Genomic DNA, 16,189 nt, shown 5'->3' on the forward strand with positions numbered 1-16,189 from the left:
AGGGCGTTCAGTATCATATCCATTGTTCTCGAACATCGCCGTCTCATGACATTGGGGAAGGGGAATGGAGACGGAGGCAGAAAAAAAAAAGGGGGGGAGGGGGGTTGAAAGGTGCTTAGCTTGGCCCATATTCCAACACCTCTCATAGACAACGCAGAGAAGAAGCTCGAGCCCATCAATTTTTGATGACAGCAGGTGCAACTAGGCTTCCCTGGCAACTAACGCAAACACAGTCTAACAAAGTTCAATAAACGAACCCATCAGCCCATTTCAAAACGGAAGGTTACACTGCAAGAGACTCTGTAAAACCAAGAATAGATAGACACACGTCGGAGCAAGACAAAGCTACTACGTATAGACAAGGAGGTTAAAAAAGTCTAAAGGGTTTCAATCTCTCTTTTTTTTTTTTTTAATACCTTTTCCCTACGAGCAACTTTACACGAGTGCTATTGTGACGGCAAGCTAGCCAAGTCCCGGCAGCACCTCGCCGTAACTTGCTGAAATAGAACCTGGACTTTTTTTTTTTTTTTTTTTTTTTTTTTTTTGCAGAATCTCAAACGTCGCCCTATTGTGGGCATGTCCACTTTCCCACCCGTTTTGTGTGCTCGAAGATTTGAGGCGAGGTTACAAAGATTTGTCTGCCGACTGGCCAGAACCAGGGACAAAGTGGCTCACAAAGGCTGAAGGGAGGCGCCCTTAATTTAATCTCAGGCTTGTTACGGCACACTTCCGCCCCCCCAGTCCGCCCAAGCGAATGGGGGTGTTTGTGGTCGTGGCCTGTCGGCAAACCACTTGTCTACCTACTTTAGCAGCCAAACCCACTTCCCGTTGGCATGTTGTCGCGCCACGTTGCTTGGGTTTGGAATATGACGTCCAATCGAACATATCAAACAGCTATGGTCGTGCTGTCCGAGGGTCACACCAAGAAGGGGAGCAAAACAGGGTTGACAGATGGTTCACCTCGAAGCAAGGAACAGACAGCCCAGGGTGTCTCGGAGCTGAGCCGGTGGCATTGATTCACGAGCCGCCATGAGATGAACATTGACTTTTGACCTTTCCCTTTTCAACGATTATATATCCTCGCTGCCCAACGACACAGTACTGAGGTAGCTAAGCTAGCGGTCCGGACGTTGTCACGACGAAGCAGCAGCCGCACCGGTTTAATTCCGGCTCTAATGCTACGGTAGTGGATGGGAAATTTCAGGGTATCATTCGTGCCTCGTGCCTCGCGCCTTGCGCAGCCCTCGACAATTTACGTCGATTCGACTGCCCGTAATCTTATGTGGCGTGCATACTCCGAGCTTATGGCCTAATCTCCAACCTTCTGCCGACTAACTATCTGGGAGATGCCCTCATTTTACGTTCGGCCAATGGGTTCGCCGGTTCCAGCCCTCCGCCTGCTGATACGCATGTATGCATGAACGACACTTTGCTCGATGAGGAGGACAAGTGCATGAGACTTGTGAAACAAAAGTCGACTTTATTCGTAATGACTTGGTATCTCTCTTCAAGCAGGCGGTGTGTCGTGGACCACGATAAGGAGGTATTTTGGATCCGGTACAATGACCAGTTCTTGCTTCTTCGTTCGTAGCCTCAGCAGCTTGAGTTCGTCCTGCCCATACGTGTCAGCTAGTCAGGTTCTATCCAGGGTCAAGAGTTTCCCAGCATCGTGTTTTGTACGAGTGTACGCAGCATATTTACCTCTGTATCCAGGTCCAGCACCAGCGTGCCTGACGCATTAACCCAGTTCCACACCTTAGCCGCAAAGTCCTCAAGACCCTGCGGTTGTTCGCTGCCACCTTCGCCGTTCTGCTGTTGCTGTTGTGCGGCAGCCCCTTCGCCTGAGAAGGAGCCCGAGCTCGGTAGCGCCGAGGCATTGAAGGACAGCTGTCCGGTGGTGCGGAGTATCGCGCCTGTGACTCGGTCGAGGATGACAACGGCTTTTACGCCGGGCTTCTTGGAGAGTCGATTGAGGGTCTCATCAAGCGCATCGGGTCCGTTGGTCTTTATTGTTGCGCGCGCGCGAAGGCGCTTCTTGTCAGCTATGACGACATCGCCAGAGGGGTCTCGAGAGGTCGCTCACGGATACGGGGTCGGCCATGTTGCTTGCTGTTTACAAAAAGAGTAGTTACTGGGTTGATCTGCGTGTTTCGTCGACGATAGAACTCCAGAGCGTAAGATAGAGGCCAAAAAGGAGTGTGTGGTATTATTCGTCTCGTGGAGACAGGTTCCGTAAAGCTCAGGTGTTTGGTCCGTAAGGCTGGCTGATCAGCTTAAGCTCAGATGGTGGTGCTATTGTACTAGTACTAGGATTCACTGGGTAACAGCGTATCAACCGTTTAGTGGGGCCAAAGCGTACAATTCTGCCGTGTCTGACCGCTAAAATTTTCTGGTTCCTGGTTCCAGCAGGGGTGTCTGACTTGAGTTGTGACCATCTATCTCATGTGAATATCTCACTGAAAAGTTGAGAATTCTTTTTAAAAAAGAAAAGACAAATTCACGATTAGAACACAGTCCAGTTGTGGAGTTGTATTGAAAGCGATCGTGTGTTTATATACATCAACCAGAGCCAGCCGTCACTATGGGTTCAAGTACGAGGAAAAAGAATCAAAAGGCCAAGGACTTTGCGGTATGAGAGAACTCCAGTGAGGCGTGGATGAACCACCTCAAAGCAACTCTCTCACATGTCCCTGAAATACTGACTGTCTCACACAGAAACCAAAGTTCAAGGTTGGAAAGGCCAAGGTCAAGCCATCCAACTTCACAGACACGAGCTTCCAGACAAAGTCCATTGTGATGGGCAAGCAATCCCTCTCAACAGAAGCCCCTGACGTCGGAATCCAATTCAAGCACCAACTTTCCCTTGCTTCGACCTCGAGGTCGGACAAGCAGCGTAAAGAGGCCCTTGCACATCTGACAAGCCAAGTAGACTCCGACAACAATCCAGTTGGAACCGCAACCATTCTGAACAAGCTGCTGCCCCTCATCTCCGATTCCTCGGGCCCTGTCCGCAGCCAGCTTCTCAAGCTCTTCCGTGCCCTGCCTGAATCCGAGGTCAGTCACCACGCCGAGAAGTGCATAATGTACATCCGCGCTGGAATGACGCATCTATCCGCCGATATTAGCAACGATTCTTTGTCTGTGCTTGAGTGGCTTCTCGATGTGGCCGAGGACGAGACTGTAAGCTGCCCCGGAGGTTGGGTCAAAACGCTCAACAGCTTTTGCGCGCTGATGGGATGGTCTGTGAAGTCGAGCACAGGGTGGACAAGCGCACCCAAAACAGGGTTGAGATCCAAAGACTCACAGTCGCACGCGAGGCAGATTGGTGTGTTGACTAGGTTCCTGAAGGCGGGACTTAAACCTGAGGTTGCTATCCCAAGCAATCCAAACGCTTATTACGACAACATGTGCCGTGTGCCAAGGGCGCCGAATCCGTTTGCGTATCTCAACCTTTTCGGCACACGCCGCGATGAGGATGCTGAGATGTATAACGACCGCGAGTCTCGGCAGCGTGTCTTCCACAAAAGGTTTTTGGAATCATTCAACCGCGGCGTGGACCAGGCCAAAAAGGAGGGCGGCGCTACTGGGCGATCTGCGGTTGCGTTAGATCAAGCTCTGAAAGAGGATATAGGTGGATATGAGCCAACTTCGGCCGTCGACCCCCAGGATCTTCTCGACTTGTGGTGAAGGATGTGCTTTAGCCTTTCCTAGACGCATCACAGACTTCAACTACTTTCCGTGAGTTTACGAAAAGCCACGAGGGCACAGATAGACGGCGACTGTCATCAACAACCAAGTGATTATAGTCGTACTGGCGTCACGGCTATTTTCTGTTTTCGTAGTCGGCCCAACCGGAGCGACTGGGCTGCAGAAGGGCTAGTCCGGACGGAAGTCGCTGCACCAAATTCCCCGTAAAACGACTGACGGCCATGAGGAAGGGATCAATTATGTTGAAAACAGAAGCGCATCAGTATTGAAAGGGTCGTAAGAGGACTATTAGGGTCGATGTCGACCAAGAATAGACACGCAGAAATGGGGCTTAGCGTCGGCGTACACAAGATATCCAAGAGGGGTCCGTAATAGCAAGCAATCTGTAAATAATATATGTAGATTGATACATCAATGATACCCCCTCTCACCTTGGTGAGACTCCTATTTCTGCAAAGGCTTTCATTTGGAAATGCCGTTGAGCGTGGTGCGATGCCCTGTTCAATTTTTCAGGGGCTGGCTGCTAAACAAAGCCGGTTCGCTCTATTCCATGTTCAAACAAAAACTCGGCCAGATATGGACAGGCGACGACGTCTTAGCACCATCATCATGAAGCTTTTTGCTATAAGGGCGCTTCCTAGGACACCGCCTCGAAGACCTTGCTCAGATTACTCTGACGCCGGCAAATTACGGCCTCTAGAAAGATCCAGATAATTTTGTATATAAAATACAACTTTCATCGATAGCTCACATGACCTGGCTTGTGATAAAATTCTTTCATGGCAGTCACCTCCCTATTGCCCCCGATATTTCGACCCATTACAGGCAGGAAGCCGTCGTTCTTTCCTGCTTCTATCAAGGGGAAAAAAATACCTTAGGCATGGCTCTCCTGCCTCCCGGTCTTTCATCTTGATTTGAAGGATCAAGTGACTGTCACGTCTACTTCAGTTCTGTCAGATTCTACCACATCCACTTCTCGTCTTTTCTGCTCTCGTAGTAGCCTACTTTCATCTTGTCCATTGTGCAGCCTTTCCAAAAAGATCTCCAGGCGATAAGATTTCTTCCATGCGCTATCGGGCCTGCTGGGAGAGGTAAACTTCACTTCCATCTTTTGTCTTTTCTTATTTCTCCTTTGGCATCCCTCTTTATCCCTCTCAGATTCATATTCTTCAGAGATTGTCTGTGGGATTTCCCGTTGTTCAGTGGGAAGTGCTTCGCAAACCAGTCTTCCACTTCTCAGATAAGAGGTATCAGTTCGACGCGTCACTTGACCGATATCACCTCCTTCCAGTCTCCTTCCTTCCACTTTCAAGGGCCTTCCTTCTCAAGTTTGGGAAGAAACGCCAGCGTACGCGTCTTCTCCCCATTCTACCCTCTTCTCTCCCAGAGACCGTTGGTTGAAATTTCCCTCGTCTTTGTGTGTTGTCACCACTTTCCACAACAAAACAGAAGCCATCAAGATCATACCCAGGGATCTTCTGCTTCGATCGAAAATTCCGTCTATTCCTATCTTTCGGAGCCAGGCTGAATTTTCGCATCACGGGGTGTGGTGGCTTTCCTTCCATTTCATATAATTGTCTCTACCCTTCGCACGTTGCCTGGCTCTTAGCTTCTTTCACTAACTTGAGACTTTCTAGTCAGATAACCTCAAGCTGTCAGTCTTTCTTGCGCCTGTCAAAAATCATCAGTCAATCATATATCAGCTGGTAAGACTGCACGAATAGTGGATAAATCTCTTAACGCTTCTAACGTTGAAATTTAATAGACCGCCTCACAAAATGTCCTTTCCGGATATCACTGAGATCCAGTCAGCCCTGCCTTCCGCCAACGCTGGCCAGAATCTTCCAGTCGTTGCTATTGATGGCGAGGGTAAGGAGTGGACAAAGCCTCTGAATTACAACTATGACGAGCTCGCTCAGCAAGGTCCAATTGAGAGCAGCAACTGGGAGGGCAACAACGTCATTTACGAGTGGAATGATGAATATGGCGATGTTGGTCCGAAGCATCCAGAGCTAGAGATCATGCTTTTCGGTGACCCTGAATCTCGTCGTGATCACAGTGGACTTGATTTCACTTCGTATGTCCAAACTCGTCCCATGACCACAAGATTTTGCTTACATTTCTAGTATCGCTGAGATTGAGGTCTCCCAAGTGGGTGAAATTCGCGTTAAACCCATCCAGGCATACAAGGATGGCGGTCTTCACCCTGTGATGCTGGAGAACATTGAGCTTTCTGGTTATGATGCTCCTACCCCTATCCAGAAGTACACTATCCCAGCTATTCACATGGGATTGGATGTTGTCGCCGTTGCCCAAACCGGTAGGTGCTCCCCAATTGGAAGCCGCTTATAGATGCTCACTCTGTTCTCAGGCTCTGGCAAGACTGCTGCCTATCTGATTCCCATTTTGAATAAGCTAATGGGCAAGGCGAAGAAATTGGCAGCTCCACGTCCTAACCCTGCCGTGGTCCAGCTTGGCGAAGCTCCTGTCAGAGCTGAGCCCTTGGTTGTCGTGGTCTGCCCTACCCGTGAGCTCGCGATTCAGATCTTCAACGAGGCTCGCAAGTTCTGCTACCGTACTATGCTTCGCCCTTGCGTCGCCTATGGCGGTGGTCCTATTCGTGACCAGATCCAACAGCTAGGTAAGGGCTGCGACATTCTCATCGCTTCCCCTGGTCGTCTTTGCGACTTCATTCAGCGACCTGACGTCTTATCACTTCGTCGTCTCCGCTACATGGTCTTTGATGAGGCTGATGAGATGCTCCATGATGACTGGCGTGACGAGTTCGATGTGATCATGACTGGTGGTGGTAAGTTTTGCCATTATTTTCTTCAGGAGCTGTTGCTAACATTTGCCTCCAGAGCAACAAGAGGGCAACATCAAATACATGCTTTTCTCAGCCACCTTCCCAAAGCCCCTCCGTGATCTGGCCAAGGAACATCTTGCCATATCCAGCGTCCGTATCAATGTCGGCCGCATTGGAAGCACCCACACCAACATCCTCCAACGCGTTTTCGAGGTCGCACCCTTTGACAAAAAGAGCGCTCTCAAGGAGCACATTAACTCACTGGCCGCCTGCCGAACGATCATCTTCGTCAACAGCAAGCGCACTGCAGATGAAGTTGACGACTTTTTGTTCAATATGGGGTTCCCCTGTACCTCCATGCATAGCGATCGTACTCAGCTTGAGCGAGAGGCTTCCATGCGTGCTTTCCGTGCCGGCAAGGCCCCCATTCTGATCGCCACTGGCATTAGTGCCCGCGGCATTGACGTGAAGAATGTCAAGCATGTCATCAACTACGACCTTCCCAGTATGGAGCACGGCGGTATTGAGGAATATACCCATCGCATCGGTAAGGTCTTCCTGAAATGCCTCTCAAGGTGCAACTTTTGCTTATCCCCTATTCTTCTAGGTCGTACTGGTCGCATGGGTCAACGTGGCATCGCCACCTCGTTTTACACGGAGCGCGATGAGCCTATCGCCAGTGTTCTGGTTCGCACTCTTCTTGAGACCGGGCAGACAGTCCCTGAATTCCTTGCGCCCTACAAGCCCACTGGAAAGGGCCTGGAGAACTTGAAGTTCGAGACCGAGTCAGATTTCGATCCTGAGGAAGCTGGTATCGCTCATCTTGGCGTTACTTCTGGCGGCAACGAGGACTGGAGCGGAGAAGGCAACGAAGGCAAGACTGCTGGCGATACCGATACCTGGGGCGCTTCTGCTGGCTCCGTTACTGGTAACAAGGCCGGTAATGATGACCAGGAGTGTGAGCAGCCTGCCGCTTGGGGCATTGCTCCTGCTGGTGATTCTGGGTAATTGGGTTGCCGTTCACCTTCTCCCCGTAGAAGGGATTGGGTTAGTTTCGCGACTTTGGACGAAAATCGGGGATAGGTTCATGAAAGAGGTTACGTTACCACGGTCTATTCGTCATGCTTTGGCGGGGTTAGATAGCCAACGTGGAACAGAAACTGCCGGTAGACTAAATGGGACCATTCCCGGGCATTTGTTCCCGAAATATCGCGCCATGATGCTTGATGAAGGGGTCTTGTGTGTAGCGATTTCAGACCTGGTTGGTGGAATTCTCATATCATGATAGACGTGAGGTGTCCCAGGTGAGGCATACGTATTCATAGCGATCAAATAATAGGCCGTGAAAGAAGCTTTTCCATCATTCGCGTGAGCACTAGCACGAAAACGATGTTGACCCTGGGAACATACCCTTACAAATCTTTTTTTAAAAACTTGCTCATACACTTAAAAGTCACTGAAAAGAAAAAAAAAGTAAGAGCTTTTGATTACCAGATTACATATCTATGCTTACCACAGCGCCTCCTCTGATTAATTTACGTGCCGTGCCCACCTAAACCCGTCTATACAACGCCATTCAAAAAGGTCCTTGCATATCAAGCATTCTTCATAATATCAGGAAGGGCTTTGAGCTTACCGCCCAGGCCCAGGGCATAGCCAACACCAACCACGCCTCTTGTGAATCTCCAGCTTCGCTCCTGGTCGGGAACGGGATACTTGACGGGCGGGGGGATGGAGGTGCGGATGCCCAACCAGCCGAAACGATCAGCGCAGATACTCTTGACATTGCAGAGACCCCTAAGACCCTCCTCGCCCGCGAAACGGCCATATCCAGAGCCGCCAACGCCGCCGAAGGGCAGCTGAACGGCGTAGGTTGTGCCAAAGTCGTTGACTGCGACCATTCCCGTCTTCAGCCCATCGACCACGGCGCGTAGTACGGGGTCGTTGTCGCCGCCGAAGATGGAGGCCCCGAGACCGAAGTCTGCAGCATTAGCGATGGAAAGAACGGAGTTCGCATCATGACCGAGGGTACGCATGATAGTCATGATGGGACCGAAGCATTCTTCCTTGGCGATCTCCATATCGGGGGTGACGTCCACAAGGAGGGTCGGGGTAAAGTAGTGGCCTTTTGGGTGGTCGGGGTGGGTATATCGCTTGCCACCTGCGAGTAGTCGGGCGCCTTGCTTCACGGCCCTTTCGACAAGAGACTCGAGGCGGTCAAAAGAGGCGTCGGAAATCATAGCACCAACGTCTGCCATAGGGCCGAGGCGGAGAGCTTGAACTTTAGGAGCAAGGGTGGCAACTAGGGTCTCGTAGAGTTTTGGGGTTACGATGATACGTTCGATGCCAATGCAGTTCTGTCCGGAGGCTTGGAAGGTTCCGCGCATGAGAATCTCAACGATACGCTTCAAATCCTTGGCAGCAGAGTCGAGAACAATGGAAGGGTCCTTACCACCCAGCTCAGCGATCAACGGAGTTAGGGTTTTGGCGGCTGATTCGGCAACCTTGAGACACACAGGGCGGGAGCCGATGAAGGTTAAGTGGGAGATTTTGGGATGGGCAGTGATATGGTTCGCAGTTTGCGGCCAGCACACGACCGTCTGGATCAAGGCAGGATCATGCCCGTGAGCAATAAGCGCACCCCTTGCGATGTCGGTAAAATACTGAGAACTCCAAGCCGTCTGCTCAGAGACTTTAACCAGAACTCCATTGCCAGCGAAAATGCTCGAAATGATGGGCCCGATAAGGTTATGAAAAGGGTAGTTCCAGCTGACAAGCGCGCCAACAACACCAAGCGGCTCGTACCGCACCTCGTTACGCTTGTACACCATTAAGAGGTTCGTAGGCCTCTTCTCTGGTGTAAGTGCCTTCTCGCCATGGTTTAGGGTCCAAGTAAGCTTCTCAACGGTAACCAGGATCTCGCCCAGCTGGGCGTCGACCATAGTCTTGCCAGAGTCGAGACAAGCAGCGCGGCAAATGGCTTCCTGATTATCGATTACGTGGCGAAGCATAGAGCGTAGGACGCGCCGACGCTCGCGGAAGGAAGTGTTTTTCCATTTAATCTGAGCAGCATGGGCAGCATCAACAGCACGATCGATCGATGCGGGCGTCGAGGGGTTGACGAAACCGAGGAATTGACCCGTCGCTGGGGCATAGCATTGGATCGCGGTAGTACCGGAGATCTGAAATAGCGGTATTAGCAATGCCGTCAACGCAGCGTGTCCAATAAGTCTACTTCAGAAGCTCTTTCCTACCTTGACATTGGTCTTTTCTACGATCGAAAACTCCACTGGGGTCTTGGGAGGGGGGACGGTGTAGGTAATAGCCTTATCCTCTTTCCATGCATAGGCTAACCGGAAGAACCAAATACTGAAGGCAATGGCAATTGCAGCGAAAACATACTGAAAGACGTCGGCCCTGTCCCCAGACTTTTGAATTAGCAGGTAGTCTTTGAGTAGAGAATGGCGCCATATGGCGTGTGGTAGCGTACGGGATGGCTTCGATGTACCCATTGAGCCTTCCGGCAACTTCGTCCCGAAGTTGTTTGTCCATACTGACATCGACCTCGGCCCAATTGGCGGCCAATGGAGAGTGTGTTGGCGAGGTAATCGAGGTGGCCGCTTGTGTGATGTTGAGGTCGTGAATGTGTGCCTCGCCCAGAGTACAGACAGATAGAGGAGTTTTGGTCCACAGCAGACCCTAGGGGACCGCATCGGATGTTCCTGGCCAAAAATCAGCAGAGCTCGGGAGAGCTTTCCCCGGCCGTGGGGCTCCACATTTATGGACATAGATTGGCAGGGGGTCCACGGAACCGTCATTACAAGGGTATATCGAATCTTGTAAGGATCGTACCTGCGTTGTGCGGGGAACCATTCTTTTTGGATCACGGGAGATAGACTGGAAGAATGAAGGCGTAATAACGACTTTGATCTATCAAAAACCCGCCATTTCCAAGAGAAAGTAAGTAAGCAAGCCAGCACGTAGTCCGCGCTGGGGAAATTTCTGTCTGTCAGATGTTGACCTTCTGCAACAGAAACTAAACAGCACAGCACTTGATGATTTGTGGCGTTGGAAAGCTATTAAGGCGGGCAACAAGGTTGGAAACTGTGCTTGCCGCTGGTTAATCACTATGGAGCGGGGAACTTGTATTTGGGAATATCTTGTTCAACAGTTTAAATAGCAGTTGGTTTCTGTCTCACCTGCTCGTCTCCAAGCGGCCCCTATTATGTTTTTTTCATCCCCTTTTCCTCCCTTCTGTTCGCGTGTGTATGTACAAAATGCGCTAGCTGCTCGAGAGCCTCGCGCCATCACTTTCTTGGGTCCGTCCAGACAAAACGCCCTGGGCCAGCCTAAGGAGAGATTCCAGCACCTTTGAATGGACTGGTTCCTAGCGCCCCTTCTCAAAAATCTAGGATGCACAACAAACTCATACAAAAATATGCCGCCCGAGTCTTCCTTTCCTTTGCCCTCCTTTAAACGCCGTCGCAATAGGAACCCCTATACGATGAAAAGGAAAAAAAAAAAAGGAAAAAAAAGGAACAAGAAACATGTAAAAGTCAGGGAACAAAAAACAATAAAAGGCAGAGGCTGAGAGTGGGTGACAAAGCATCGGGGTGTCGCTGGTACGCGAGGGTGGGAACGTCGTAGATCGCTCATGCAGATCGTGATGCATTGGGGGATATCAACAAAGCAGCAAAGAAACAAGACAGTGTGTCGCAAGTTATGATGGATATAATACAAGGAGAGTCGGTCGCAGTGGTTCGAGGGTTGTTTAGTTGTTGGCGCTCTTGGTCAACGACAAGCCTCTTAACCGCCGCGGATGGAATCGGTCACTGTATGATTGGCTGGACTCTATTCTGGAGAGACGAGCAGCCGAAGTGAAGTCGCTGCTTGCCTCGAAACTGGCCCGCGTGCGATCCATCGAAGCTCGAATTCGGTCGTAGGACGGTCGTGCTCGATCGTATGAGGGGCGTGCGCGGTCGAAGGAGGGACGCATCGGTGGCGTCATATCAAGGGATTGCGTATGCACCATATCCATCGACTGGCGATGGCCCGTGTAGTTGGTGCCATCACTGCCGTTTTGGCTACGTGGGTTGTGCGTCGTGTGGGTCGCAACTGAAGGTGGATAGATTGGCCTCCTGTCTTCATCGACACTGGCGTAGTGTATGTGCTTACCCTTACGCGAGCTAACCGACGAGTTTGATGGCGTCTTGCTCGCTGCGTCTTCCCCAACAACCGTCGCCTCGTCGCCCTGAGTGAGCCGAGAAAACTTGCCTTGGCGCTCTTGTTCGCGGATAATGTCGACGTCGTAAGGGAAGTAGACTTTTTGGACAGCCTTGATTGCGAATCGAGGGAACATACTGATAACAGGTACGATAAAGAAGACGGCCCAGAATGATGCTTGAGCGTAGACCTGCGGAGCGGCCTGGTAATAAAACACTGATGACTCCATTGACGTGTAGATGCCAGTCACAATGAAGATCATCAAGTCACTCAAGACAACAACCAATATCATTACCCAATCCCACCTGTAGGTGTTCATGATGGTGTAAGCGTTGATGGTGATAACGGCGGGGTGTACGATGTAGGCTCCGAGTCTTGTCCTGTCTTCGATGTTTAAACCATTCTTGCTAACGAAGCTGGTGCTCACAACTGTAAGGTAGGGAATGTAGAAGACCATGACGGATTGATAAACACCGTCGAGCATGTACAGCCTACCGACCAGTTAGCATTCGCACTAAGCTGAATAATCATGGGTCAACTTACCAGAATTTGGTTTGCGTCCATTCCAGACGCTCAATGCCACGGCGGTACAGTTGGGGCACCTCCAAAGAGACCTTGTCTGAGACATCCTGATCCAACACACCCATGACGATGACCGGAACGGACGTGAAGAGCAGACTGAACAACAAAATGTAGGTGTACTCGAAGATGTAAGTGACGTCAAAGTCGCAGTAAATTTGGTACCAGAAGATACCAAACACCCAGACCACGTTCTTGTAGAAGAAGTTGGCAACTGTCTCTCCAAGACGGCGATACGACCACCGGCCGTGAACAAGAACCAAGCGCTGAAGGAAACGGAACTGCGCGATAGCGTAGTCTGATGACATGACGGCTTGCCGACCTTCCTCGCCAGCAATACCAACTCCAACGTCGGCTTCTTGAATCATAGCAACGTCGTTGGCACCATCTCCGATGGAAAGCGTCATGACATTGAGGCCATGCTTCACCATGGACACCACCGCGGCCTTCTGAGCCGGACTCACACGACAGCACAGAACTGACTTGCATTGCTTGCAGAGAAGCAAGAATTTCTGCTTCAAGGCGTCGTGAAGAACCCACTTCAATGTGAAACCGTCGATGACCAGGCCGTGAGTTGGGCCGGGAGGTTCGTGATTTTTTATGGCCTTTGCGAGATCCTCATCATCGCCCTTCATGTTAAAAGTGTGCAGGTACTTGTCAAGTTCTTGCTCAAGTTTGTTGAGAAATTCGTGATCAGGGATTTCGCCGGTCTCGTCTTCGTCTACTTTCAGATGGATCAGTTCCATATCATTGTTCAATAGGTTGCAGGAGAACCCGATGTTGATGGCGGTTTCAACTTTGTCACCTGTGAGAACCCAGAGCTTGATACCGGCGTCACCGAGCAGAGCAATGGTGTCAGGGACACCGTCTTGCAGCCTGTCCTCGATAGCGGTACCTCCAAGCAAGGTCAGCTCGCGTTCGATTTGGTCGGCGACCTCCTCCATCTTCTCCTCTCGGTTCTCCAAGGCCGAGGCGGCAGCGTTGTACTCCTTTTGCCAAGATTGGTATTGCTCCTCATTAAGCTCCCGTTGTGCGATGCAGAGTGTTCTCAAACCTTCGCGAGCAAACATCTCAAGATGCTCAGCGGTGATCTTTCGAAGCTCTTGTTGTTCACCCCGCTTAAGGCGCGAGTAGATGATACTGTCTGCTCCCTTGCAAATGAGAAGGATCCTGTTGTCAGGCATGCGCACGATTGCGCTCATGCGCTTTCTGCTCGAATTAAATTCGATTGTGTTCAGGATGGGATAATGGCGATCAACACCCATGACGTTCAATTTAATGCCATCCGAAGTACTTCCAATCACTGTAAATCCCATGTCGCGAGCTGTTGCAACAAGAGCAGCCTCGTCAGGAGATTGAGCCTTGAAAATCATCTTGGGTGGTGAACCGGGGACCTTTTCGGCAATAACAGTGTGGCATAAGGCGAGGCAGAGCATGAAATGTTCGTTGGCAGCTTGCTGCTCAGGGCCAGAGTCGCCCGCCAAGTCGGACACGTAATCAGGGGCAATGAAAGTCACGTCGTCGTCATGAAGGTAAGGATTGTCGTGAAGGTTTCTGAGGCCTTCGACGGCTCGCACTTTCGCTTCCGCAATCTCGGCTCTGGCTTCGGCAGCCTCCTTCTCAACGTCTACACCGAGTCGCTTCTGCATTCCGGCCTGGGCCTCGGTGTAAGCCTCTCCATACGGTTGACCGTTGATAGTTGCTTTCTTGAATTCCATCACGTTTTGTGTCAAGGTGCCGGTCTTGTCAGAGAAGATGTATTCAATCTGGCCCACGTCGTCGGAGATGTTCCAAGATTTCGGAATGCATGGTTGGTCCAGCTTGTCGTAATACATTTCGATATCGCTGTAGATAAAGATGGCTTGGAGAAGACGAACAATTTCGAGAGTGATGTACAGAGCGATGGGAATCAAGTTCTGGAATACGATCATGGCGGCGAAAAAGCTGATGAAGCCGGACATGGGCGCACTACCTCCCGTGGGTCCGAAGTCGAAAAAGTGCAAGGACGCATCTGTTTTCGCCCAAGCGACACCGTTGATAATAGCCGTCAGGAAACAAAGAAGGAACAGAATGCCGAAGTTGCAGATGACATTGAAGTTCATCTCTCGCGCAATTCTAGGGCGCTTGCTAGGCGTAATGCCAGAGTTGATCATGATCTTGGTGTCATGTCCCGTAAAGACAACAACGCCCAGCGCCCATTCCGTGTTTCTCAAATTGCAGCCTCGAAGAAGCATGTTGTCGATTGTAATGGGCTCTGTCATTAACTCTGGTTCGGCCTCGTCATTGAATGTCTGATGCCATCTGATAGCACCATTATATTTGTAAAGGTTGGGTTGCGGGGCTTCGCTCTCGATCCAGAAGCGGGCTCGTTCGCAGTCTCGCGCGTGCTTTAGAGACTTTCCGCAGCGAAGAGCTTGTCGCACTTTGAGATTAGTCTCGCCGTCAAGGTTCTTCGTTTCAACGTAGCAGGCCCCATCAGGATCTGAGGTGGATAGGACAATGATGTCTGCCGGAAGTTCATCATCGTTGTAAATTCGCACAAAATCTCCAACCCTCAAGTCCTTCCAGTGTTCCTTCTGGAAGCGCGCTTCACCCTTGGTTGGCAAGGTTCGATCCAGAACATCGCCCTTACGTTGCATCATCTCCTTCGCCCGTGCATGGTCGGTAGGGTCCGGCACCTCGAGGTTTTGTCGCGGCAATGGGGAAGGGATCGGGGTCATCTGGATGTCTTCTCTGGCAGAAACGAACGAGTCTCGGGCAGATCTAGGAGAATGGTGGGAGTCACGGGGTTCAACATGGGTTTCGATCGAAGGCCGCGGCGCGTCTGCCAATCCTTGAGGAGGTTTTCGTCTTGCCAACTCTTCTCTTGCCTTCTTGGACCAAATACTCTCGATTGTGTGCCAGATCAGACCAAAGAAGCGAGAGTTGGCCTTCTTGATGCGTCTCCATGTGGAAACATTGTCCTCTTCGACATTGACATTGTCCCACCCCCGCAGTCGGTGGACGGGGGCGTTGTTAAGTTCAATGTCCAGGACCGTTCGCCGGTAATCCTCGACGGCGTCCTTAATAGCCGTAACGGTAACAATGAAGATCAGGGGGACGGCGCTGAGCCCAGGGTTTACACCACCAAAGATGGGGAAAAACTATAAATGGTTGGGAATGGCTCAGCAAACAGTAAGAGATATGATGGGAGTTGACTTACGCCCAATATGACGAGAAATAGGAAGAACACATTGGCAATGTTTTGAAATTGAAACCACAGATTCTTGGGTACGAAACTCAGTGGCGTATATTTGGCTGTCCGAATCTTGTTTCTCGTGAAGTGATGCTTCGGGTGTCCCTCCTCATCCTTGAGTTCCGGAGGCAAAGGAAGGTTGAAGAATAGTTTCCGGCCGCCTTGGGCTTCATCGGGTTCATTTGCGGTGTTGTCAGTCTGTAAGGATTCGCCGCCTCCAGAGCTGCGGCTCTTTTCGCTGTTTTTCTTCTTATGGGCGGCGCGATTCATCAGGGAGAGCCTCTTCTTGCTACTACTTTTTATCGTCATCTTGCGAGTGGCCCATCTCGTGCGCAGTGTAGGATTCTCGGGATCGGGCGGCGGCGGTCCCGCTTCGTTGTTTGCGGACGCCATCGTGGTCATCTCGTCGTCTGCGGGCAAGCAGCCCGATCAACCCGAGTTGTCCTCCAGGATGGCCTCGTCCGGCCGCAACAGTGGTCCCTAATAGGGAGGGGACTCGGTAGTCGTCTCGCAGACCAGGGTTGGCGGAATGCAAGTCGAAAGTCGGTTTAACGCCAGGAAATATCGTTGAGCAGGACGTGAAACAGAAAACGAGTGGCGGCGTACGATGGTAATGAAATCACCCGTCGTGGTCGTCG

At 51.0% G+C, this 16,189-nt stretch overlaps 5 protein-coding genes across 5 annotated transcripts; 2 read left to right on the forward strand and 3 right to left on the reverse strand.

The window, feature by feature from the left end:
- Positions 1–1,507: 1,507 nt before the first annotated feature.
- On the reverse strand, positions 1,508–2,101 carry CTRU02_207431 (uncharacterized protein; the record flags this gene model as incomplete). Its single annotated transcript, XM_070204891.1, has 3 exons — positions 1,508–1,612; positions 1,702–2,031; positions 2,084–2,101. 3 exons carry the CDS (start codon positions 2,099–2,101, stop codon positions 1,508–1,510), a joined length of 453 nt encoding a protein of 150 aa, XP_070061424.1.
- Positions 2,102–2,581: 480 nt separating this feature from the next.
- Positions 2,582–3,687, forward strand: CTRU02_207432 (DEAD/DEAH box RNA helicase; the record flags this gene model as incomplete). Its single annotated transcript, XM_036719180.1, has 2 exons — positions 2,582–2,629; positions 2,716–3,687. The coding sequence occupies 2 exons, from the start codon at positions 2,582–2,584 to the stop codon at positions 3,685–3,687; spliced, it is 1,020 nt and encodes a 339-aa protein (XP_036588887.1).
- A 1,799-nt stretch (positions 3,688–5,486) lies between these two features.
- CTRU02_207433 (DEAD/DEAH box helicase) lies at positions 5,487–7,522 on the forward strand (the record flags this gene model as incomplete). The annotated part of the gene is made up of 5 exons (XM_070204892.1): positions 5,487–5,811; positions 5,843–6,028; positions 6,080–6,517; positions 6,570–7,061; positions 7,122–7,522. The coding sequence occupies 5 exons, from the start codon at positions 5,487–5,489 to the stop codon at positions 7,520–7,522; spliced, it is 1,842 nt and encodes a 613-aa protein (XP_070061425.1).
- A 587-nt stretch (positions 7,523–8,109) lies between these two features.
- CTRU02_207434 (aldehyde dehydrogenase) lies at positions 8,110–10,066 on the reverse strand (the record flags this gene model as incomplete). Its single annotated transcript, XM_036719178.1, has 3 exons — positions 8,110–9,696; positions 9,769–9,931; positions 10,005–10,066. 3 exons carry the CDS (start codon positions 10,064–10,066, stop codon positions 8,110–8,112), a joined length of 1,812 nt encoding a protein of 603 aa, XP_036588885.1.
- A 1,219-nt stretch (positions 10,067–11,285) lies between these two features.
- On the reverse strand, positions 11,286–15,944 carry CTRU02_207435 (phospholipid-translocating p-type atpase domain-containing protein; the record flags this gene model as incomplete). Its single annotated transcript, XM_036719177.2, has 3 exons — positions 11,286–12,228; positions 12,281–15,459; positions 15,519–15,944. The coding sequence occupies 3 exons, from the start codon at positions 15,942–15,944 to the stop codon at positions 11,286–11,288; spliced, it is 4,548 nt and encodes a 1,515-aa protein (XP_036588884.2).
- Between the last annotated feature and the right edge of the window lie 245 nt (positions 15,945–16,189).

Source organism: Colletotrichum truncatum, assembly GCF_014235925.2.
Source record: "Colletotrichum truncatum strain CMES1059 chromosome Unknown Contig_0004, whole genome shotgun sequence".
In the NCBI taxonomy this organism is placed as follows: Eukaryota; Fungi; Ascomycota; class Sordariomycetes; order Glomerellales; family Glomerellaceae; genus Colletotrichum; species Colletotrichum truncatum.